Source organism: Thermobia domestica, chromosome 2 (assembly GCF_964235325.1).
Source record: "Thermobia domestica chromosome 2, izTheDome1.hap1.1, whole genome shotgun sequence".
Taxonomy (NCBI): domain Eukaryota; kingdom Metazoa; phylum Arthropoda; class Insecta; order Zygentoma; family Lepismatidae; genus Thermobia; species Thermobia domestica.
The window spans coordinates 245,449,470-245,477,443 of NC_137455.1; the positions used below are offsets into that span (position 1 = coordinate 245,449,470).

A 27,974-nucleotide genomic window follows, 5' to 3' on the forward strand; every position below is an offset into this window, starting at 1 on the left:
TCAGAAGTAAAGATGGTGAAGTTGTCAAAAAGTTGGGGGGAGAATGACCCCCATAGCTCCGCCCATGCCTCGGAGTTAAAGGATTAGAAAACCCTGGGTGGAGCCACAAAAAAAAGCCCAAAGCCGTTCCGAACTTACTTAGGAAAATAAGACTGCCTGTATGGTTTACCGAGTGTATGAATCAATGGAAGAGGATACATTTCTGCCGTTCTTTTTCTTCCCACGACCAACTTCTCCAGGTTTTACGGCTTTCTGATAACTTGCTGAAATTGTGCTAGATTTGGGCAGGATGCTAAAAGCAAGATGCTAGGTGCTAGAGACATGCAAATTATGCTAGATCTAGCATCATTATGCTAGATCTGGCAACGCTGTTCCCCACAATAGGCGTGTCGTGCAAGTAACCAATCACACGTCAGGTACTAGCTTTTACCTATTGCTTTCTTCTCACAGCTCAGAACATTGGTAACTATGGATAGACGTACAGCAGTAATTACTTTATGGGAGTTGGAAGGTTATTCTGCAACTGCAGCTAGCAGGCGAGTAGGTGTCCCGGCCTCTACAGGAAGGCAATGGATTCGGAAATATGGTGCTACAGGTCAGACTGGTAATTTACGATCTCCTGGTCGTCCGCATGTGTCAACCGAAGCCCAAGATGCGAGATTAGTAAAGGAAGCCCGGTTAGACCCACTAAGGACGTCTAGACAGATAAGGGAAGCTTCTCCCTTTCCTGGTAGTAAGCATAGAGCTCTGCGAAGGTTTCGTCATGCTGGGTTACGTGGCCGTGTTGCTGCCGTGAAGGAAAAACTCTCAGACGACCACAAAATTTACCGTCTCGCGTTTGCACAGGCGAATGTGGGTCTCAATTGGGAAAACGTAGTTTTCTCAGATGAATCCATATTCACAACATCAAAGGAGGGACGCCGTTTTTTGTATCGTCCGAGAGGCACCCGATATGACCATGGATATGTGGCTGCTTGCAATCGCAGTGGCCATGTATCTATTTTATGTTGGGGTTGGATTTCCAGTCGCGGAGCAGGACAGCTTCATAGAATTGAAGGACATCTGGACAATGCTCAGTACTTAGACATTATCAGTAATATCATGATGCCATCTGTACGAGTATTTCAGCCTGATGGTGTAATTCAGTTCCAGCAATACCAGTCGCCAATACATAATTCCAGTGTGGTTCAGGAATGGTTCGCAGGGCACCCTGAGATTGATTTAATCGACTGGCCGCCTCGTGGAGCAGACCTCAATCTCATGGAAAATATGTGAGCAGAAGTGAAGCGTACTCTAAGGGAAAGTTGGCCTGAGGCAGATCCACCAAGAACTCAGGATGACCTGTGGCATCTTGTTTCCGAAGCATGGCTGGAGGTAGGGGAAGGAGATAGATTTGTCACCCATGTAATAGATTCCATGCCCAGAAGAATGGAGCGTGTAATAAATTCAGAAGGGTCTTGGACACAATATTAATGTCCCCGCCTTAACTCCCGAAAACAGCCCTTTTCAGGGCTACCTAAACGCTTCTGAAAATATTTCTAGAAGTAAACCACTCCTTGTATCCGATTTCTGTGCAACCCTACTAACAAAAGAATGATAATTAGCTGTAGGCTTTGAACTCAAGCCCCTTCAGTGGCAAGTCCGTACTCTACCAGTGAGCTAACATGAACACGCAAACCTAACCTGAAGAAACACGACTTTCAATTTCTGGTATTCGATGACAATGATGCTCATATACTTTGCAAATGTTGTATTCAACTTGGGATATTCCGCAACACACACACACACACACACACATAAACAAAGCCAAAGAGAGAGAGAGAGAGATGAATACACAAAAGCATATTCAACGTATTCGAATGAGACTCTAAGTAACGACATTCCGTTCTAAAGAGAATTTGTGTTTCTTCCCGTGACGTTAAGGGGATCGGGAAAAGTTATGTGTCTTGAAGCAGGATACGACTTTGGATACTCTGTTTATACACTTTCTATATCCGTAGGAATATACTGTATTTCACGAATATAAATAACATACTGTAATGAGAATATTGAGAAGTTAAATCTGTATGACAAATAGCTGCAAATAAATACACTACATAACTTATTTATTGCTATTAAACGATTTTCCTAACTTGTATTTAACATTCTCATATATAATAACGACCTACTGTGAAAATTATCTCAGATGTTATATTTTAAACATAATAATTACTATGTTCTGCAACTATTATGTTATATATAAACAACTTATGTATTTTAATGTAATTATTTTATATAATTTTTCATGCATTGCGGAAAATATAATTTTAAAAAAAGTATTGACACAGATGGGATTCGAACTCACAACCTTATGATTTGAAATCCGACAGCTTACCAATGAGCTAACACAAGGATTTCTAGAACTAAGCTTCTAGCGATGTATAATGGATCTCAAGATAATTATGACATTCATATCCATTACAAACGCTGTTTCTGTTCTACTTTGACTTTTATTTTAGTACTCAGGCGATAATTATGTTCTATTTCTTAACTTTGAGCACTCTTTTACATATGGAAAGATTCTTTAACGTATTTAAATGCTCCATTACGTATAGAGAGCTAAATGACAAACAAGTATGTGCTCACATTAATAAAACGTTTCGAAATATTGTATCATTAAGTATTTCAATCAATGTTGCTTTTTTAAACACTTGGTAACAAGTCTTATTATATTTAAAAGAAGAAAAACACATCTGCAAACTTTTTCCCGATTGCAAAGGCTGGCTTGGAGGTTCGAACCTGGCTTACTTTTTCCCGAAGATACCCGAAACTGGACTCAGAAAATTTTTGCCTCAAAACACCAATAAAGAATGCGCTCAACCTTTTTGAGACAAGGTGTACATAGTGTACCCAGAATGTAAATACAGAAACTAATTGAAAAAGGTAGAAACATTAATTGAAAGTGGTAGAGAAACGCAGACTACTCTACTTACCTACGTACGTGATGCTTTTCAGCACAAACTTGCTTGGCCGGAGATCGAAATAAGGACCCCACTTACTGGAGGTAAACGCTCTAACACTGAGCCACCGTCTGCCTTACACTCGGTTTGAAATCAGGAATAAAGATCAAGCTGATACCTATTCTTGCGACGTTGAAACTGAAATGGAAAATGAAATGAAATCTTTAAGTTTTACGTCCCACGGTTATGCCGGTTAGGCTAAAGGAGACGGTGATGATGAGAGATGAGTGAAATGGTGGAATGAAGAAAGTGGGTGGAAACGGGAGAAACCCGAGAAAACCCACGAGCACGGTGTTTGTCCACCACAAAATTCACACGGCGCGGGCTGGGATCGAACCAGGAACCCCAAGCACCGGAGGTGAACGCTCTACCACTAAGCCACCGCGCCCCCCAACGTTGAAACTGAGTCCATATGTTGAAAAAAAGTAATTTCTCGCTCTCTCTCTTACCATTATTGCTCTATGGAAATTAATATTAAAACTGGAAGTAGTAGGAAATTTCTATCACTTCCGCCTGCAATAAAAATACTATTGGCCAAACAATAGAATTATTTCTGAAGTTTGGAGGGTCATCGGATAAGTTTTACGGGAGTTATCGAGGAATAGAGATCAACAGACACACAAATGATTATTTATCCGAAAGTTAAGAGGGTATAAGCTTGCTTAAGAAACTTTCTATTGGCAAATAGCTTCCTTTCCCATCTTTTTTTTTTTTTTGTCAAATTCTAAGAAATGAGGAAAATTACGAAGTTGCTAGAAAATATTTTAAGAGGAAGTACACTTCAAAAATAAATTAACACTGGCCTTATCATATTTAACGAATTTAAAAGAGTTCGTTACTGAATTATCTGTCTCTCTGTGTGTGTCTATCTGTCTCTTATCTTCAATTTTTTTCAATTTTGAGTCCTCCTTTCGATAGAGCACCAAAAACTTTCTGAGAAAGTGATGCAACTTTTCGAGTCACTTTTACCGTTTCCGAGATATTGGCCAAAAATGTTCCGATTTCGGGAGATTTTACGAGCCATATCTCAGGTAACGCAATGTAATATTGGTGTTGATCAATACCTAAGAGGATGTTGAACATTTTGGTTCTAAATAGTAACTGATTGTCAGTGTCCAAGTGGCCACCGCTTACCTTTGGTACCAGAATGTTTATCATTCTCTTAGGTATTGATCAACACCAACACGATCTCACTATGACTTACCGTTCTGAGATATTGGCCAAAAATTTTCCGATTTCTGGAGATTTAAGGAGCCATATCTCGGGAACCGTAAGTCATAGAGAGATCATCAATATGTTGAGTTGATCAATATCTAAGAGGATGATGAACATTTTGGTACCAAATAGTAATAGGTAGCCACTGGCCAACAGGCCACCGTTCGACAGATATTGGCCAAAGGAGTTCGGATTTCGGAAAATTTAAGGGGCCATACCTCGGAACCATAACTGATAAAGAGAAAAGAATATTTTGCGAATTTTTCAATTTTGAGCAATATAATGATTAATTTCATATACTTCAATCAGTCGTCTTACATGTTGATCATAAAATTCACCAAGAAAATCTGTGTGTTAAACACGGGCAACTTAATTAAAAAATGTTATTGCTCTTTGTTTCTAACGGAACACAATATGCACACCGCGAAAAATATCAACATAAAATAATATATATGTGTAATTGTTATTATACTTTGCAGTATTTTGCATATTTGCGAAATGTATTTGTAATGTTTGTTGTCCTCATAAAACAACGTATCGTAGAACGTTTTAATAGAATTCTTAAAGAAAAGATGTGGGAAAAGATTAGTTCTCAAGGAAGTTATAAATGGATAGATATATTACAAGAATTGTTTAATGAGCATAATAATAATGTACATAAAACAATTGATATCAAGCCTGTAGAAGTTAATAAGGAAGAATAATTAGTTTTAAGTTCGTTCTGGCAATGCTCTTTGTGGAGCATTCTCAACTGGTTTAGTATTGAATACACTTCTGTGAGTACAAAGGCTTGTATGTCCCTCTCTTTTGTGAACTGTTAAAAAATTATTTCCTTTATCAGGAAATTTCCCATCATCCGGATATTATTCGCTATCTTGATATTTAGTTATTCGGATATTATCCGTTATCCGGATATTGTTCGTCATCCGGATATTGTCCGTTAGCTGGACATTATCCCTTATCCGGATATTATCTGTTATTCCCATATTATCCGTTATCCGTCATTCGGATATTATGTTATCCGAATATAATCCTTATCCGCCAACCGGATATTATCCGTCATTCGAATATTAAACGTTATCTGGATATTAACCGTTATCCGTCATCCGGATATTAAACGTTATCCGGATATTATCCGTTATCCGGATATTATCCGTTATCCAAATATTATCCTTTATCCGTCATCCGGATATTATGCGTTATCCGAATATTATCCGTTATCCGTTTTCTTATCCGTCATCCGGATATTGCAAATCCGGATAAGTTTCTATCCGATATCCGAATAAAAAATTATCCGGATGTGGCCATCCCTAACCCAGAGAGCCCCTCCCCGAGGAGATGATTATTGCCCACTCGGACTGAAATTATCATTTGGAGCCGAAACTCTAATATGAAAAGAAAAATGTTTTTAAAAAGGACGAAAAATTTGAAAGCTACAACAATATCAATACTTTTGCCTTTCCCTAAAATTAGGTCGTATCACTCTCTACTTAGAGAGCCCCACAAAGGGATGAGCACTGTTCACTTGGACTGAAATTTTCATTTGGAGCTAAATCTTTAACATGAAGCCAAAAAGTCTTTGAAATAGACGAAATATTCGAAAGCTACAAGAATATCAATATGTTTGCCTTTTCCGCAAAGAGGGCGGTAGCCCTTATACGTACCTAGAGAGCCTCCCGAGGGATGATCATTGTCCACTAGGACTGAGATTGTTAATTGTAGCCAAAGTTTTAATATGAAGCCAAAATATAAACTTTTGCAGCAATTTGAAATGACTGGGTTCTGGGTCCCCCCACTAGCCCTACCGGTCGACCTCTAGGTTGCGATGTAGCGTACATCTTTGGCATGCGCTTACCCATTTGAATCCATGTGTTTGTACCAGTATCGTGGTAGCGACCGCGACTTAAACCTCGACCTCAATCGCGAGGTCCCTTCAGTATCACTATTACACAAATTAAATTCAAACCATCCGTTATATCATGACAACTATGTAAGTGTATGACGTAACAAAAGAACGAAAACTATAAAACACACGCATGTGTGGTGCGTAAAGAGAGAATGATCAGTCGCTACCAAAACTTTACCCCTTCTTCCAAGGAGAACGGGTAGGCAGTGGCCAGAAAGGTCATTTCCTGCCCAAATAATCAAATTCTACTCTTCTCTTTCACGGGGGACGGGTACATGGTGGGTGAAGAGACGGAGACAATGATTACCTATATATATATATATATATATATATATATATATATATATATATATATATATATATATATATATATATAGTATTATTCTAGTACTCGTGTTATCAAGAGGGTTACTAAGAACCAAGCACACCGTCTAAAATCGCTTCAATAACATAAAAATAATTTAAAGTCTTAAAGGGACCAGAGACATCCTTTAAATTCGATGGGCCAGAGAAGTGGACAATGAATGCCAAAAATATATAATACTCTAGTACTCACATATCAAGAGTATGAATAAGGGAGACCAGCGTCCAAAATCATTTAACCCCTACGAGGCGAAGAATATCTTCATTATCAGATCAATAACCCCCAGAAGAATGTTTAAGGCATTGGAGATCATGGTATATATCTGACAATGTCGTCATGTCACGTGATTCATGACGTCACGTCATATTACACTCAAAAACACCTCTAAGATCATGGCAACAACAAAAATAACAACAACAAAAACTTCCGTCAATGTCAAAGACTACCATAAACGCTCAGTTAGAATAGTCTAAGGATTACTTTCGAATACCCTAGCTTTACACTACTATAAATTGATAGCCTCAATCCTTGGACGGTATTGTTACTGTTCATCTGATAACACGACGATACTGATAGACAACTCACACTTCTCAGATACAAAGATACAACTCACCTTTCTGAGATGAAAAGGTTGACTTCAAAAGGAATCAATGTTGTCATATCATATGCCGACAATGTCTACGCGCTATAAGGTATCGCCAGGTCTTAAAAATATTAGCCTTAATTTGCACCCATTTTAAACCTATGAAATCAACTGATAGACTTCTTAGATACATATTTCCCGGATGTTATTCGTATGCTTTCAGTTTAATTATTATTAGTTTTACAATGAAGGCAGGCCATTGACATTTGTTCCAACTGATCACAAGGTATTGCAGAAAAAACAAAAAGAAACGAACATTTAACAATTCGATAAATTGCTTACTACTTCAAAATACTCATTTTACGTGTTTAATATTCTGTTACCTTATAATAAATAACATTTCAAGTGTATTTTTTGTATATACGTTATGAAATATCAAAATGTATCATGTCATGAGAAACATTGTTGCATCATCAACATAGGAATCGATAAATGCACAGAGAATTAGGATGGGCAACTGAAGGTTGTTAAAAAGATTTTATGCCCAATTCTTACGTTTTGGTGTTGTTCAAGCAACGACACTCTTTTCCAATACTTCAATTTAAAATTCTAGTTTTTGTACTTGAAGCATTGATAGGATTCATTTATCATTCAATTAATTATGCTGTGAATTATTACTCTGCCTTTATGAGATTATCCTTTTAAATTTAAAACAACATTTCGTTTTTCGCAGGTGAAAGCTAAGTGGTCTGAAATACGACAGTACCCTGGAGAAAAAGTACATTTTCAAATTTCTGCAGCACCAAAGTCTCTTTGTGCGATTGATGCTATAGATACAAGTGTAACTTTCTTGGGTTCAGATAAAAGCACGAACAAACAAAACGTGTTCAGAAGTTTAAATCGTTTCGAGATTGATAAGAATTCTCCTCCACGGCAGGAAGATTCTCAAATTTATTGTTTAAATAGTAAGTAATGTGAATGAATAATTTGTTTCATTATTCTTTCTTCTAAACTGAAATTTCATTGAATGAGAAATTTTAGACTTTACATCTTTATATAGAACAAAATAATTTGAAAGTATGTGTAATATGTGCAGTGAATACTAAAAAGTTTGTTTTCCTTCTTCATTTAGAGAAACAATGCTAGCTGTCATTCGCTGCCTGTGTTTCATTTTGCAATAAATAACATTTTTCTTTGTAATATAAAAAGACATTATTGTCTTCAAATGTTTCTAATGTACTATATTTTAATCTCTATTTTTGCTTATTGAAGTCTGAGACTATTATATTCTCTTGTAAGTATAGCGTACACGATATTATGTCAAATTTTAAATAGTAGGCCTATAGTTTGAAAAACACTGCCGAGAATGTGATTCATTCGTTGGACGAACAGCTGCACGAAGGAGGGTAAGACGCCTCACTGTTTGAACTAAAAGGATATATTTTAAAACTGTGTCCTAGAAAAAGGATATGGAAATGGAATTCAGGTCCCGAAACTTCAAGTACCTTTATCTTGAATAAAGAGAAATATAGAATCTTCAGCGCTCCTTATCGGAAACCTCTCTGAATCTGAGACTTTCCGGATAGTTGATTGGTTGATATGTATGTACGTTGTTTGTCAAATGCGGTGCTTTACAGAACCAGAACTAGAGTTTAAAGTTGGGTCTAAACCACTATAGTGCGTTCGATGTCACTCACCAGGAATCAAACCACAGAACTCAATGCATCAAAAGATTAAAGATGCGTTCGCTAGCTACTAGATCAACAAAGACAGCGGTGATTTTGGGGTTCAAACACGGAAACATTAGGAAGAGACCAGGACTTATTGTTACTTTTAACGGCAATTCATCTTTCCTTGGGAAATAACACAAGGAAGCTGTTATATAAAAGACGAAGTCTGAGTGAATAACTGATGGAGACTTGAAATTTGGTATTTGGATTTCTCATTTTAAATAATTTGACACGCGTTTCAACGTTTTTTGATACTTTAGTAAAATGGGGGTAAAGATGGGGAAAGAAAAGGGGTACTCTGTTGGTACTTTCATTTAAAGGTGAGAATTTTTCAAAATTAAATGTTAATTTCCCTTTTTTTGAATATCTGATATTGCCAAATAATATCACCAGTCGGTATGTTTTAGAAAATATAGTTTGTGTGCTGTAATGTACGGAAACATCACTTTGGTTTTACATTTCTAATCTTTCGTTCATTTTGTTGTAGACTTTGCTAATCTTTGTTTTTTTTCTTTTTTTACTACTTATACATTATAATGGCTTACATTGTGATTCTATAGTATAATTTTAATTCATGTAAAATTAATATACATTTCGTGCTAGATCCGACCAAATTTCTGTTGAGTTTGTGTAAGAGAAAGCTTGGTATTGATATTTTTGTTATTCGTTATTTAGTGTATTTTATTGAATAAATTGTGCATTTACCTTCGTAGTGATTTATATGGTTAAGAAGTATTGCAATATATAGGATTTATATTCACAATTCATTTCTTTATATGTTATTGCTGTAGTTTAACTTCAAACCATCGCTCTGGGTTCCTGTTAGTAGTACAGTACAAGGCTTAAAGGCAGTGATGATTAGTATTATGTAGAAAGCGTATCCATTTCATTCTCCTGTACCTGATCTGTGCCCTTGAATGCGAAGGCCAGTTCTTTTAAGGCAATAACCATAACATTCTTATTTCGGGGGAAAGGCACGAAATTCATGTTCTGGCAATCACTACCACTGGGAATAATCACGGAGCCACTAAACATCCTTAGAGTTCAGTTTGAATATTTTTTTTTTCAGTTTTCAATTTTTTGAATTAGTATATCTGATATAAACAGAAATGAAAGCAATAGGTAAAGATTGCTTCCCTATATTTTGGCCCGTTTGGAACACTGTGTGCCATATACTATTAAACATCACTTTATAATTATTGTATTTTTTTAAGCTACCAAGAAATGTACATAGAAATATGATGTCTTTTGTTATTTGTTGACGTTTTGTATTATTCTTTATGTATATATATTTTGTTATCTATTTTTGCGTACACCGAGTCTGTCTTTTTTTAAATATTTTTGTTTCAACTGCTGTTCCGCAATTGTTATACAAAATATAAATGATTAGAGCAAATCGTACACTCTTTCGTTAAAATGAATGCTATTGTCAACACAGTATTTACTTTTGTGCAAGTACTGTGCAAGACAGCGCATCTGATATATTGCGGTGACTAGTGAATCATGACACCGCCATGTCTCCTAAACGAAAGTGCATATTTAATTTAAATCTACAGAAAGAATATACTTTCATTAAATAAAATTCGGGCCCCAAAATGGAATTTGGGAATCAGGTTTAACTACAACTCCCTCCAGTCCCGCATTCATATGCGTCCGATTTTTGGTCATTCTTATGCCTAAATTTACTTATGGCCAAAAGTAAATTTCTGGTCACCTTATGGCTACGCTCATCTTCCAGGAAGAGAACCGCTTCCCCCTCCCCCAAAAGATCCTCCTGGATCCGCTAGTGTTGATAAATGTTATCACTTCTTTATTACTTTAGGTATGCTTAAACAGAAAATTAATCAGCGAATAAAAAACTTATTGAATGAGTAATGAAATAAAATTTCAAGTTTTATGTCCCACGGCAATGCACTTTTGACTAAAGAACACTGGTAAATTAATGAAAGTGAATGATTTCGAAGTAATTGGAGTACTGAGAATGTAGAACGAAACGGGTAAGTTCACAATAAGATGTTGATTCCACAAACTCGCGTAGCAGTGTATCAAAGCAGGAATTAATTATGGCATAGGTAAATGCTCTACCACTGTGCCATTTTGCCAACTAGATCCCTTTATTAAATATACTATGACTGATAAAGACATATAGAACCAACTGCTTGAGTAGGCATCTAAATCCGACTAGAATCACTAGGTATGCTGCGAAAACCAATTTTGATGAAACTATATAAAATTAACATATCTAACATATTCTTCATAGGCAAAATAATTGGTGTTCTACAAGCACTCTAAGGCCCAAGGAATCGTTAAATGTTAAAATGCACAGTACAAGTTCGTTGTTCGTTTTAAAACTGTTGAACGAATTGAATGCTAGTTGATAATGATACATATTACATAAACACTACTTGCTGAGTCGTAATATTATAGTCTCCATGTTTAGAGTAATGAAAGCAGGGATCTGTTCGTGAAGAAAGCGATTGACGTTAAAACCAGCAGAGGCTGTAGTTTAGTTTTAATAATCTATAAAGCACAAATAAAATAAGCATCTCTAGCTTTATACATGTTAGGAGCACTACTAATGAAAGTACGATTGTCATTGAGCCGTCTTCAAAGCCAACATCTACATTCATAAATCATTTTTTAAATAGAAAACAATTTTTATATTATTTCAAATTAAATTGAAATTTTGTCTAATTCATTAATGTGTACTCACCCATTCCAAAAATGCAGAAGTACTTAGTTTAGTTTATTCATTTAACCTGTACCTTAGTACTTAAAGGTACATATGCTGATAATATATGTGTAATAGGTAATGTTAATAGGATATTTAATATAGGGCTGCAATTGTAGCAGCTGTTAGAAAAATGTCTCTACAAATGATAAAACAAAATTCTACTTAAAATAAGAATTAATGTTTATTATTCTTTGGCAACTGCAAATCTGACTTATACACCTCTCAATATATAATTCTGAAAACATGTTCCACTTTCATCTTTGTTCACATAATGTAAATTTCGGAAATGTTTAACGTATTTTATCAAATGTCTGACCTTTGATGAGGCCTTATTACCTTATATGTACATATGGGTGAGTACAAGTGCTCACCCATATGCTCATTCCCTAAATTTTGGGACGAGTACCTAGGAATACCCTTTAAATTTTGGGAATTTAAAAACAAAGCAATAATTGGTGAATATTTTTTAAAACCCTAACATATACACGGTAAATTTGTATGGTCCGTCTTGTTTCCTTTCATGGGTATAAAATTGCCAAAAATTCAAACTTTGGAGGCTTTTGATGAAGTTGGGTATAGGATTCCATTCACTTTTATAAAACACAGGTACATTGAGGTGATTCACTAAGTTTTTGGAAGGAGTACATTGGTTCACCTTTCAAATTTGGGAATTGTCAATAAACATGGTAAATGTTTTCCTGATAGTCAAATATATACCACTGTAAATTTGAGTAGTTCTCCTTATTACCTTCTGTGGGAAAAAACTTGTCAAATATTAGTATGGCAACGTATTCGTCACGTGATCGGTCATTGACCTAATTTATCTTCCTTGATGAGCATTTAACACATTGTCGTGGTTATATAGTTAAGTAAACCCTTTCACAATACATGGGTTTATTGATGCTCCTTTCCCAATCTTAGGGAAGGGTACATATGACTTCCCTTGAAATTTGGAAATTGTCGAAAAACAAAATTTGATAAATGTTCTGTAGGACACGAATATACTTTTTTCTGTAAAATTGATTGATTCTGGTTTTCTCCCTCCTATGGGTAAAAATTGCCAAAATTATATACAGAAGCAGTATGTTGTACCAGTGGTAGATTATTGAGCTAATTTATCCCCTAATTTAATTGAGCGAATTTTTCATGAGGATTTGTCACGTTATATGAATATATAGTTGAATATAGGAGCCAATTTTCTTTCAAAAGACATAGGTACATTGATACACACCTCTTACATTTTTTGGGAGGGGTATATAGGGTCGGTCTTTAAAATTATGAATTGGGAAAAACAAAATTTGGTAAATGTTCTCTGGGAATCGAATATATAATTTCCTTTTAGTCATATTTTCTGTATGAGGGGGAAATTCTGAATGTTGTACTACAAAGTTCATGACATTCAAGGAAATGGTTTGTTTCCAGTAAATTGATGAATTCTCGAATTAAACTTTTTGACCCAAAATTCTTGAAGCTAAAAGGTTTTAAACAAAAAGATTGCAAACCAAAATTTCGAACTGAAATTTCCAAACCAACGTTTCCAAACAAAATTTTTAAACTAAAAATTCTCAAATCAAAAAAAATAAACGAAAACTTTTGAAACTAAACATTTTCAAACTAAAATATTATACTGAAATATTTTCAAACTATCTTTTTTAAAATAAAAATTCTAAAAAAAATCAAAGTTTAAAATTAATTAGTGATAGAAAACTTTTTGATACGCTTTAAAAATTAAAGAAAGATTTGAAAGTAATCAGCCAAAGTAAAAGTATCAAGAATAATTTTCTATTGATTCCTCAATTAGATTACACGAAGAATAACTACATGTTTCACGGTAAACATTTATATGGATTCCAGCTACTCGACTAACAAACAAACAATTTTTAATTCTTGGACATCTGTCAGTGAAAGCAGAAAGGTAAACGAAAATGTCCAAACTATAATATTTAAAATGCTTTTTAAATTAAAAATTATCAAATTTGAAACAACAGTTTTCAAACTAAAAAATAGAATTTTTAAATCAAAGATGTTAAAGTGAAAGTTTTCAAATAAAAAATAAACAAACCATCGACATTCAACAAGAATTTTTTAAATACACTTCATTTGTAACAAGGCGTTAGTTTTCATCATGGATACACAGTGGAAACAATCATTTAGATGTATTTACTCTGGAGATAGTGGGTGGTAGAACGTGTTTTGTGAAATTAGTATTCTGTAATCTCTCAAGTGTGATAAATACGTAGCTCTGTAAAATGCACTGGTGCAGTACTGAATGACAAAATCTACATCTAACGATGCCGGTTAGCCAGAATTTTACGAAGGACTTCCATGGCAGAAAGATTTTCAATCTCAAGGTGGACCGCATATGATTATTATTGATAATCATATGCGAGAAGTGAGTAGTGATGTTGATTTGTTCACTAAATGATCATTTCATCGAAAAATTACAGTGATTTTCATACCAAAATGTATTTAATCGAAATAAAGCAAATAGAAATATGAGTTTAAACTGTTCTTACTCCATGCTGTTTAAAAATCCAATGATAAGTCAATAACCAAACACATGACTTACCAAATCATGCCTAAATATTCGTTGTTTCTACAAGAAAGTTAAGAAGACGCAACGGAAAATACACACGGCTATTTCCCGATGGATCTTAAAGAAGATACGCTCGATGAAATTTGATTTCGTACAAATATTTTTCTCGGCGATTTAAATAATTACTGTACATTTACGTACTGACAAAATATGTATAAAATATTGTGGATGAGAAATAATGACAGTCTATCACGATATCCCCTACATTGAAACATGCTGATCTGCTACGTGTTTCTGCACAAAGCTACGCGCAGATAGCATCCAGTGCAGATGATTCATTAACCCATAGTTTTTGTGAATGTTGTTATAATGTCTTAAAAGGCAAAGATCAACCGACAAATTCAGAGAAGGGAAATTTGGAACTTTACAAGGACACGCTCTGCTACCTCGTGGGCAATAGAAAATTACAGAATAGGAAGCTGAAATATTTAACTGTACAGAAAGGAGGATTCTTAAAAGCACTACTTGCACTGATTGTAGAAAGTATGTCCTCTAATATTTTGATTAAACAATAATAATTATGAACCATAGCAAGAAAATGGCTTTAGTGCCACCAGAACTGTCTTAACGAATGCACGCCACATCTAAGATAAATGAAAAAAGTGAATCTAATCTCGAACATGATATCCAATCTATATTGAATACATCATACGCAAGTCATGAAGAAAACTGGAATCAGTACGATATAATACTACAGAAATACAGAACAGAAAAAAGACCCAATTTTTTCCACTTACAATTATGTCGATAAACTTGATGGTAACGTTTCAAATGTTGATAGTAGTATTAAGCAATAAATTTTAACCGTTATACTACAAATATACCCCAACAAAGCAGAATTACTACTTCATCGTTTAAAACAAGATGACGCAATCAGGTGGGATCATGAAAGAACAGTTTACATCAACGATAATGAACAAAAAAGGATCAAATAATGTAGATTTAATTTGTGATGTGTCTTGTCCGGGCAAACATAGTTACAAATTCTCAAGGCTGGAATTGTTTTACAACTACCGCTCATAGTCAAACACGTACATCTCAAGAATTGATTGGTTGTCCATGACTTTTAAATCTTAATAGTGCAACACCTTCTGAAGTACTAGCACCGATATCAGCATCAAAGCATGAAACCGAGAAGAAAGCGTATCGTTGCCCAATGGTCAATGCCCAAACCATGAACAAAAAGTTGAAATCAATTTATTATAATCCAGCACATCCTGCTTTGTTGCAAGCAAATTATGGCAAGCCACAGGAAAATCTTGACTTCTAGCAAAAGTACAATTCTGGTCAGAGGCGGACTGGGAGTACAAGGACCAATCCGGAAAATGATGCTTAAGGGCCTTGATGAATACCGAGCTAGCGTGGAGTCGTGCCGTTTTAGGAATGAACCCTTAGTTGGAGACTTGGATGGCTAAACCCACACCACATGTGCCTTCAGAGCAGCGATTGTTTATATTGAAAGAGATCTGAATGTGATACGATTCCATCTTCAAAATTATGAGGAATTTAATTTTCATGAATAGTACATGCAAATGAGTGAATACATTATAACAAACTTAATTATATATATAAAAAAAGAAAGTTAATATTTTGAAAAAACAGAAACTTTAGATAAACGGTTTTAAAACATTTCTGATAAAGCAAGCTGAGTTTGATAAGAAATAATTTCTTGTTGACTTCTTAAACACTAATTAAATTGAACGAAAATACTTTTTCTCCTCCTAACAGCAGTTACGAATCATCCTCTCAAAAGCAAGCAAGAAAAACGGAACGAACAACACGAACTTTTGATGTAAAAATTCGCATTCTTATTGAATACACATCAGTGATAACGCATTTGTTATTCATGTTTTTGATGCAATTTTCAATTCTTATAAAATACGTGAGTAATGAAGTTCATTTGTCAAACCAACGTTTACAGCAGCATTTTTCTAAAGACAGAAGAAAATTTGCCAATTTCATCGATAATTTTATCATTAGAGTTTTTTTTTTCTTTTCAGAACGTCCCTTTCAATGGCCATAAGCATAAATAATTCCAGAATATGATTTGACTAAGACGAACGCATACAGGTGATGTATATACATTCCAGAAAGCTTGGGTCAAGTTAAGATAAAAAACTTTTCCCAAATTGGGGAGGTTTCAAGCATTTCGCTTGAAGGCAGCACGTTACTAATTTTTATTAACACCTTTAAGCGTGTCTTAAAGTCCGTTGCAACCCCGAAAAATCTGAAACAGGTGGGAAAAATATGAAAACAGAGAAACATGTCTTTCATCATTTCAAAAGTATAACGTATCAAAGTAAAATAAATTGTCCCAGAGTCCCCCACAGGGTCCCAGATGGGGTCCAACTCAAAATGTTGAAATGGAAAGGGGTTAAGGTGAGTATCGTTTGAAAGCTTATGTTAAGTGGAAGAACAGAAAACAAGTCTCGACTCTTGACGAAAAAGTCTATTGCCACTCCTATTAATCTGAAGCGGTGAGACAGGTGCAAAAACAAAAGAAACAAAACAAAAACTAGGATGTATCAAAGGAAATGACTCGTGCCATTTAGTAATGCTTATCGGCAGTCGAGAATTGTCCAATGTCCAATTCTGTATCATTTAACACGAGCTTTCATATGATGTGCTTATTTAACCCCCTTGGCACTTGAACTTTTGAGTTGGACCCCGTCTGGGATTCTGCAGTTGTAACTGGGATATTTCTTCTTTCCTCTGATACACTCTAAGTTTTTTTTACACCTGTCTCACCGTTTCAGATTAATAAAAGTGGTAATAGACTTTTTTTAATCAAGAGTCGAGACTTGTTTCCTCTTCATTCACTTAACATAAGCTTTCATACGATACTCAATTTGAACCCCTTCCTATTTCAACATTTTGAGTTTGACCCCGTCTGGGACCCTGCGAGGGAACATGGAACATTTTTTTTATTTTGAATCATTATTTTCTTTTTGAAATAGTGACATACCCGTGTTTTTGTTTCTACACCTATTCCACCGTTACAGATACGTACAAGTGGCTATAGCCTTTGCAATGAAGATTGTGTTGTTATTTTGACCCACCGCTATTTTGCACAGGCTTATCTTTGAGAGTCGCGACTTGATTGATCTCTTTATATTTAACACCAACTTTGATACGATGTTCAACTTGATCCCTCTTTCCATTTAAAAATGTTGAGTTGGACCCCGTCTCGGACCCTGCGGGCGGCCCTGGGACAATTTGACACGTTATACTTTTGAAATGATGAAAGACACGTTTTTTCTGTTTTCATATCTGTCTCACCGTTTCAGATTTTTCGGGGTTGCAACGGACCTTAAGACACGCTTAAAGGTCTTAATAAAAATTAGTAACGTGCTGCCCTCAAGCGAAATGCTTGAGACCTCCTCAATTTTGGTAATCGGTTTTGATCTTACCTTGACCCAAGCTTTCAGGAAATATATACATCACCCCCACTTTCTCAGTTCAGGTTTAAGTACATCCCGTGTCAGTAGAACTGTGGCATTCTGCAACATCTACGTCGGGTTCTATGTCAGTACAGTCTTTATCATTTGCTTTATCACAATAGTCTGGCAGAGTTTTCTGGAGTTTTCATTATTTTTTTTTTTTAGCAAAATTCAACAATTCAGATTTCAAATTTTCATGCTCAACTAAACATGTTTCAGCTACCTCCTGCAAAGTAGCTTCTGAAATACTCCCATTTAGTAAATCAGTAAATCGGCGAGGATCAAGACAAGAAGCATAAAAGTTTAATTATTTTGTTGTTTGTAAATTTATCATTTAATCTACCCTGGATTTCGTCGAGCACAGGTAGAAATATACCAACACAGAAAACTCCTGCTTCATCTGGTAATTGTGTGTCTGCCATAGTTTCGTCAAAAAGTCACTTTCTTTCTGGAACTCGTTTCTTCGGAAATGTTCACTACCTCATCATCATAATTTAATTTTTCGAGTACTTCATTCACATAGTTAGCAAACTGCTTTCCTTGATCAACAATTTCTTCAAGCAATTTGTTCAACTCCTTATTGATGCCTTCTACTATGTGGAATGCAGCTAGCATATCAACTCCCTTTGCCTGAAGGTATTTACAAACTGGAGAATACGAAACAAGTACACAAAGAAAATACCAAGTGCCACAGACTCGAATTTCAACCAATATGAGATCAATTTGGGTCCCACATTCGATCTGAAATATATTGTGCAGTTCCTTACTGACTTCAGCATCACAATATTGTCTTGTAATGTTAAGTTGAATAACATTCAGACAGGATAATAAGGAAACTTACTTTTATGAGCAAAAAGCATGGATAATATGGCATGAACATCCTTTGGGACCCGATTTCTTGGGCATCGGGCTCCGGGCCTGATTTATGACATCACCAGTGTTGTCAGGGGAAATCAACTCTTTCCAATGCAACCACCCACGTCTAGCAACTCCATGCTTCATTGGTGAATAGAAGGGATCCAACCCTATACTTTCGGGGCCTGATATCTGGGGACATCAGGCCTAGGACTCGATTTGTGACACCACCACTGTGCTCAGGGGACCAGTACCTTTCCATGACCACCTCCAATGTCCAAGAACTACATATTTCATTGGTGAATAGAAGGGATCCAAGCTCTAAACTTCGGGGCCCGATTTCTAAGGCTTCCCTTTTGTGATATCAGTGTGTCAGGGACCATTATTTATCGCCACCACTCGCGTCCAACAACTCTATGTCTAACACGGTTTTCTTACCGTAGGAGAATCAGCTCCGTTCTTTTTTTATATTATCGATTGCACATCACATTATTGAATACATCAATTATGAACGAGATTACAATTTCGAGTTAATAACTTACATGTATTTTTGAGACTTTTTTATTGTCTTATTGATTTTTCAACAAACAAGGCTACCGGTTGGGCAGGGGCCCCTTTCCCTAGTGCCCTCCCTCCTTCGCTAGCAGTGTGAGCCCGTTAGTTACGTTACTAGTTACTATGAACGAGAACGGAGTTTTGAATTAGTTACAACTAATCGACCAATATGGTAAGTGATTTCGCAGAGAGCAGGGCCCACCCGGAAATTTCCGGGTATCCGGGCGGCCCGCTTCGCCTCTGATTCTGGTTAAACATAACAACCTACGTATCGCCCTGTACGTTATCGTTTTCGTAGAGATTTTTTTCTTGTCAGCAATATTGCTTATCAGTGGGAATGTGATTTAAATTATTTACAAACACTTCAAAAATATAATGGATGTGCTATACCATTAAAATCAAAAAGTGTCGAGGATGGGGTAAATGCAATTGAAAAGATTATCAAGGACAGGAAACGAATTGTACTACCTAGTGATAAAGGAACTGAATTTACGAAGACAGTACAAAAGTTTCTGATGAAAAAACACGTACAATATATATATCAACAAAGGATCTCACACAAGTATCGCAGAACGATTTACTCAGACGTAGAAACATCGTATGTGGAAATAACTTATCAAATATCAAACGTACGACTACATCCAAGTATTGCCATGTGACAGTACTAAAATTCCAGTATCAAAATGGCACCTGCAAACGGTTGTCAAGACAAATTAATCGAGGTGTGGCGTAACTTATATGATAAAAACTTCAACGTTGAATGGAAGACACGGATATAGACCCATAGACCCTATCTGTTGGTGGTACTATGCATATCGTATTAAGTAAAGGCCATTGTGTATACAAAAAAATTCATGAGTTATCGACTAGACGATTTGAATCATTAATTAATCAATGCTGTTTTCTATAGAGAAGAATTAACAAAAGTTCCTCTACCTTCAATGTTTCTAATAAATAAAATATTCCTTACAAGAGCTAAAATTCACGGAAAGGCGTATCACTTCTAATGGAAAGTATATCCTGCATCTTTGAATCCCTGGATCTTTGCATCTTTATTGAAGAGGAGAAAGAAAAAGAAAACCTAATCAAGATTTTTACGTCACACTTGCCAGTAATAGTTCCATTGATTATTTTCCAGAAAATACATGACTTTATATATTACGAAACTACAATGTCGTGTAGAGTTTCTTCAGAAATGGGATGTGGCAAATGTGAAGATTTATTACCCACATTCTTTGCTGAACATTAACAATGAAAACAAGAAATATTAGAAACCATCGAATAGAGATAAGGAACGTGTACGATCGTAATGATCCCTGTCCGCCTGTATTATAACAATATACGGGATCTTATTCATGAAATATACGCATCATAAAGAAATTAATTTATTCATATCCTATGATGCAGCTAATAATATATGCCTGATAACACATCTCAACAATGAAATCCATAGGTTTCTCACCGAGTGTTAGTGAAACAACAAACTGATTTCATTTCCGTCACATAATAAAGCGTATCGCTCGTATGTCGAAAAAGTTGCTAAATTATGTTGAAGAAGATAAAATATACATTACAAACCACAATATTGTTTGAAGATAATGCTGATCATATGAACGCAACCACCAGCGAGAACAAAGGATTTCAACATTATAAACTATCAAAATATAGTGTGAAATTTCATATGATTGGAAATATCTATTGTGACATTTTTAACCTGAATTAATTTTTAATTTATGGAGTAGAATTACGGGTGAAACTTCTTCCTGCAAAAACAAACTTTATTCTCATGGCCAGAAAAAGTGGAGTCAGTGCTAAAATAAATATCCTAAATGCATCGTTGCAAGTAAAAGAGATCAGCATTAGTTCTAGTGTCAAGTTAGCAAACAGTAAAATTTTCCAGTCCCTACCTGCAAAGCATCCTCTGACAAGAGATCAAATGAAATCATTTACCATCCTGAATGATATACAATTCAAAACTATTGATAATCTGTTTGTGGAAACATTGCAAAATCGTATTATTGTAGGATTTACATCAAATGAAGCATCCAGTGAAACCACAACCAGGAATCCATTTGAATTTCAACATCAGAACATTAATTTCTTTACAATGTAGACCTACATGGATGGAAAAGCTATACCATCAAAACTATTGCAATCTAAATTTGAACAGAACTTCTGCACTTCATCATACCACACTTTCTTTTCTTAATCAGGAATACATTTTACCAAGTCTGGAAAATTATTCTTTTGCTGAAGATCGTCATTTTTGCAATTTATAACGACACAGAGTCATCCGATTGAAAACACATTTACAGGAGAAATTAGGGGCATCTGTCAACTGTATTGTGTATGGGGAGTTTCCATGACTCCTAGAAATGGACCACCAGTGCAACGTTATTCTGGATTTTCAAATATCAAGGTACTTACAAGCAGGCCCGTGCTGGGATACTAAGGAGGGCGGTGGACAAGTCTACCAAAAGGGCTCCCATAGAAAGGTGAATACGTATACATACATACATATATACATACATACATATACATACATATATATATATATATATATATAGGGTGCGGCACGTAAAACCGGCCCGACGTAATATTCTGGTATATTGTGTTTTTGGCAACACATAAATAATCTACCTTCCTACCAAGAGATGGCGTGTCGAGGTCGGGTCGACTTACGTGAACTGCAGCAGTCACGTGCAGCCGCAGCCAGTGAAACTTGTCGAAACCAGTTGAGAAAAAGGCCTCGTTGTGTTAAGCCGGGTGAGTGTCAGTGTGTGATAATGCCGTATTCGATACCCGAGCGTGTTGTCATTGTTTAAGGGTTCATTCTCACTGGATCTTTTGTGAAAACAAAGAATTTGTTTCGGGAGAAATTTCCAGTACGTTCTGTGCCAGCAAAAAGCACCATTCAGGAATTGATTGAAAAATGGCGGCGTACAGGATCGGTTCAAAATGCTCCCAGGAACAGACGACCATCTGTCTGCACACCTGAATTAAAGATGCAGGTGGAGGAGATAATGACAAGAAGTCCTCGAAAGTCAACCAGGAGATTGAGTCAACAGGTTCATGCGAGTGAGAGAAGTTGCAGACGTGTTTTAAGGGGACTGAAGTTAAAACCGTACCAGATAAGTGTTGTGCAAGACCTGAAGGAGCCTGGCCTGCAGAAGAGGGTGCATTTCTGTTCATGGCTGTTGAGCAATGTTGCCAGTGGTTTCTTGGATCCAATAATGCTCATCATGAGTGGCGAGGCGTGGTTCCACCTGTCTGGGTACGTAAATTCCCAAAACAACCGGTATTGGTCGACAGAAAATCCACACGCAATCCATCAGGTACCTTTGCATGATGAGAGGATTGGTGTTTGGTGATGATTAGAGACCCAAAATCCACACGCGTTATTGGACCCATATTCTTTGAGACGACAGTGAACAGTGACGTGTATATGGGAATCCTGGAGGAGTTTTATTCACACTTGACCGAAGAGGAGCGTCAGTTATGTTACTTTCAGCAGGACGGTGCAACATGCCACACATCAGCTGCATCATTGTCCCTTGTGCATGAGATGTTTACACCAGAAAGGACAATCAGCAAAGGCTTGTGGCCTCCTCGCTCACCAGACTTGTCCACGTGTGACTTTTACTTATGGGGACTGTTAAAGGGAAGAGTATACGAAACAAATCCACACACAATTGAAGAACTCAAGACCAGGATCCAGGATGTCACCAATAGCATTACAACACAAGAACTGACAAGGGTATATATGAATCTCCTCAATCGTGCTCACATGTGTGTTGAAGTGGGCGGAGGACACTTTCAGCACCTGCTGTGAAGATGAGTAGTCATATTCAATACATTACATTTCATTTATGTGTTGTAGTTAATCATATTCAATACATTACATTTCATTTTATGTGTTCACTTTACGGGCCGGTTTTACGTGCCGCACCCTGTATATATATATATATATATATATATATATAGTAACAACTTAATTAATATACGAAACATCGGAAGATGATTCTTGGTACCGAGGTAAAACAAAATGTATAGATCAACTTGGGTGTAGAAATGCCTCTGAAGTATGACCACCCGAAAATTTTCGAGAAAATGCAACAGCAGCCATACTCGAGAACAAAATGTCGGATCGAAATTGTGTAAAAGGAAATGGCCATTATTTTTAGGCTTAGATTCCACCAGTGTACAATCATATGTAGTGCAATGGCGGTGCAAGGGTGACTCCCAAAGAAACTGGAGTATTTCTTCGAGTATTTTATCAAACGTTGAATGACGAAAAAGGACAATAATAAAGTACAAGATTTCAACAATCAAAAGTAATAGTACATCGTTCAAATTAGAACAACAACATTCCAAATTCGAATGAGAGAAAGATACACATGTGTGAATGATCTACTTTGTCCCATTACAGAATAAACTCTCGGGAGAAAAATTTAAATCAAGTCTTTAACATATCACAGGTGTATCTTCTTGGCTAATGGTAATGGATGTCAAAATGAACTGCTTTCTGTCCAAGTTACGAGTGTGTGAAAATAAAAAAAAAACAAGTTTGAACCCAGATTAGGTTTATAACGACAGTCAGGCGGCAAAGATCATGTATGATGAACGAGAGTAGAAGTGATTTTTGACATGATAACAGTGATATCCACAAATTATGTGAATACAATTTGAGCAAAAGTAAGCTGCATTAAAAGTTTACCTCCTCGTAATACGTAATTCCGTGAGAGATTATAATTTCGAGCATAGAAGCAATGAAACTCCACGAAACACAAGCTGTTGCGCGTGTTGCACAATGATACAAAGAAATACAGAACTACCGATTTATTGTTTCGTACAAAGTAATATAACTATGAAAAACTCAGAACTATCTTGTACAGTATGTGTGCAATGCAGTATGTGTACACGAGACAGCTGCGAAGAATAACAGTTCACTGTCTGATATTGTCAACCATTGACCGCTTTGCAAAGATGACATCGGCGAAGCAAATTTTTCTGTGCGGTCAAACACGCCTGAAATTTCGGAGATGATTGTCGCAGCTATATTAACTCTAGCAACAAGTTCTTCGGCTGTCGTGGCTGGTGTTGCATACAAAAGGCGTTTCATAAACCCCCAAATAAGAAATCAAGGAGCGTGAGGTAGGGTGAATGAGGTGGTCATAACACAGGTAAATCTCTCAACATCCAACTATCTGGGAATGTTTCATGTAGCTAGGTCTGCATATTCCTGTCAAAATGTGCAGGTGCACTGTCATGCTGGGACCACATCAGCTGTCTTATGTTCAAGGGCACATGTTCTAACCATTTTGGGATAACATTACTTAAAAATTAAAGATACGTACTCCGAAACAGACAGGCCGGTAATAAATAAGCTCCTACCACAAAATTATCCACCATACCGCACCGCGCGCTCACACAATCTCTCTGCTGATCCTTCACTAGAGTTGCATGCGGATTTTCTACGCTCTACACATGGCTACTGCTAGTTTCAGAACGGTGTCTGATCATTCCCAGTAGGCTGACTTCAAATTCAATTGTCCACGTAATGCGATTTCCTCCGATTTCAAGTAGGAGAAATTGAAGAGACCTTATCGCCCGAAGGCGAATGTGGAGGCGTGGAAAAAATAGGACAGTTACTCTCTTTTGAGGGCGACGGTCACGATATAAACGCCTCGCCTCTGCTATTCCCCTATCATCTCCATAAATGAGATGTATATCTGCCTACTCGTGGACAGGGTAATCTACCATTGCGCAGGCACGTACAGATTAATACGAGTATAATCAATTATACTTAAACACCAACGTCTACAGTTTCACACGACCGTGAATACCTGGACACAACATTCTCCCGTTGTAAGCAATACTTTCTATCCTGTTATACAGCAATTCCACACGTAATACCAAAGCATCGGACTCTGTATATCACTCAGAGATGTCCACTACAACACAGCCACGCTAATTTATGTCTTCCACATCAAAACTGTTATACAGCTTTCTGCGAGCCACTCGCAAATGGCACACAAGGGACGATAATTCCGTAAGTGCTGCTACGTCTAAGCAAAAGTGCCACATTTTCTCTCTTCCGTGTGAGTATTTCATCCAGCTGCAAAGTACATAGAAGACTTCGAAAAAATTTTTCCACCATTTGTTGCATGTTTTCTTCTAGAAAATTTTTCCAGCAGTGAAACAAGTGGGCTACACTATTTTGATATATTCACAATAGGAATGTAGTTTTTCGTAGCTCAGGATTAAGGGGCGGTTTGCCAACTCAAAGAGAAGGGAAAAGCCCCGGGAAAGTATCCCTGGAAGAAGATTTACCTAATGGATAAATTAAGTAGGGCTATACTGTTCCAGCGCATTTCTTTGTATCGTTATGCAACATATACAACATCTCGTGTTTCATCCATTTTTGAAAATGAAATGAAATGAAATCTTTGAGTTTTACGTCCCACGGTTATGCCGGTTAGGCTAAAGGAGACGGTGATGATGAGTGATGAATGAAATGGTGGAATGAAGAAAGTGGGAGGAAACGGGAGAACCCCGAGAAAACCCACGCACATGGTGTTTTTCCACCACAAAGTTCACTTGGCGGGGCTGGGATCGAACCCAGGACCCCAAACACCAGAGGTGAACGCTCTACCACTGAGCCACCGCGGCCCAAACTTCCATTTTTGTAGCTTCTGTGCACAGAAGTATCAAATTCCACGAAATAGCATATTACGAAAAGGAAACATTCTAATGCAGCTTACTTCTGCCCAATATGTATTCACGCAATATATGGGAATCCCTGTCATATGGAGAATCTCTTGTACACTCGTTCATCATATATGATCTTTGCATTTTTGGATACTACATGTTGTTTCTTTATATGCCGCCTGACTGTCCAATACACAGTCGTTTTAAACCTAATTTGGGTCAAAGTTGTTTTCTGTTTTCACACACTTGTAACTTGGACAGAAAACTGTTCATTTGACATCAGTTGCCATTAGCCTAAAAGATACACCTGTGATACGTTAAAGACTTCATTTAAATTCTTCTCCCGAGAGTTTATTCTGTGCTGGGACAAAATAGATCAATCACACATGTGTATCTCTTTTTCTTTCCAAATCGAAGTGTTGTTCTAACTTGAATGATGTACTATTACTTTTGATTGTTGAAATCTTGTATTTGATTGTTGTTCATTTCCCTCATTCAACGTTTGATAGAATACTCATAGGAATACTCCAGTATCTTCGAAGGTCACTCTTGCGCCACCACTGCACTATATCCGATTGTACACTAATGGGATCTACGCCTAAAAATAATTGACATTCTCTTTTAACCGACTTCGATCCGATGTTCTGTTCTTGAGTTATGGCTGCTTTTACTTTTTTTCCGACAAATTTTCGTGTGATCAAGGCGCCGAAAGGAGGCATTTTTTCACTCGGGTTGGTGTATACTTTTCGTTTTATATCCGTGTCAGGAGTTACCTCCTGAAGTTTGATATGTTAATTAAGTTATACTCTGTATACTCGTATATACGGGCCCATTTTATGTATTAAAACCCAAGGTTTGTCAATAGCTAAATTGTGAAAATTTCTTTGCTACAGAAACAATTTTAGTTCCTATAAGAATGTTTTTGTCAATCAAAATGAAGCTAAATATATACTAATAAATCAATATACTTAGCTATATTTTAGAAATACAATAGGCACTGATTATTCCAATACTGTTCTAAAACACACAGGAACAATCACAGGACAAGGGCGCCTTGCGTAAAGGGCGCATTGTACCCTTCACGGGTTCTTTACCAACAGCAATTGTATGTATTCATTGTATATACACAACTGTGCCATACAGAAAAATAAATCCGTTTCTCTTTAATGTGATTACGCAAGGGCGTCTTATGCAAAGGGTGCACTGTGCCCTTCACGGTTCTTTTAGCAACAGTAACAGTATGTATTCATTGTACAGAACTGTGCCATACAGAAGAATGAAACCATTTATCTTTGATGTGGTTTCGCAAGGGCGCCTTATGCAAAGGACGCACTATACCCTTCGCGGGTTCTTTACCAACAGTAACAGTACGTATTCATTGTACAGAACTGTGCCATGCAGAAAAATAAAACCGTTTATCTTTGATGTGGATTCACAAGGGCGCCTTATGCAAAGGCCCACTGTACTTATCATGGGTTATTTACCAATGACAACTGTAAGAATTTATTATATAAACGTGTATCGTTATATATAATGTGATGTTTCGGAGGGCGCCCCGGGACATGTCCCGGTGGGCCAGCACGGGCCTGCGTACAAGGTATTTATCATTTCAATTCATGATATTAAGAACACTACAACTAACTAGTGCCATAAACGGAAGTCCATTATTTAGAAATTATTTTACAGGTGTGTTTGCAAGCAATGCATATTCCCTATGTATTTCTGGGAATCATTGTGAGTATAGGTCCATCAACAAAATTAGGAAGCTATTGAATTGCAATTTATATTGATATTCGTGGCTGTAGAGAATAATTTTGACAGCAACGGTCTTCCCTATTACGTACGACTATGACAACACAGCGCATTCTTAAAACTTCATTGTATATATTATAAATGTAACAATACCCTACCACGTGATACAACTTATAGTTTATTTTTATATTTTTGGCATTTTTTACCCATAGGACGGGATAAGCAAGACCAACTTCACTGTTTGACAATGATCTAATTTAAGGAGTGGTCCTGTGTACTTCTCCCTAATTCTGGAAAGGAAGCATAAATGTATCTACGTATTGTGAAAGAGAGTGGACCCCGCAATCAACCATATAATTACGTACCGTGTTAAATGCTCATCAAAGAACATAAATTAAGTCAATAACCAAGCATGTGACGAACACATGGCCATCCGAATATTTGACAATTTTTTATCCCCAGAGGGAAATAAGAAGGACCACTCAAATTTACAGTGTATATACTCGACTATAAGGAAAACATTTACCATGTTTA

At 36.5% G+C, this 27,974-nt stretch overlaps 1 protein-coding gene across 2 annotated transcripts in view; it reads left to right on the forward strand.

Annotated features, from left to right (window-relative positions):
* LOC145678425 (alpha-1-inhibitor 3-like) overlaps nt 1–27,974 on the forward strand; it is a 2,648,409-nt gene that overhangs the window by 1,448,603 nt on the left and 1,171,832 nt on the right. For both annotated transcript variants that reach the window (XM_081748543.1, XM_081748544.1), the window contains exon 11: nt 7,801–8,032. In XM_081748543.1, coding sequence (XP_081604669.1) covers nt 7,801–8,032 — 232 coding nt within the window. The remainder of the gene's footprint in view (nt 1–7,800; nt 8,033–27,974) is intronic.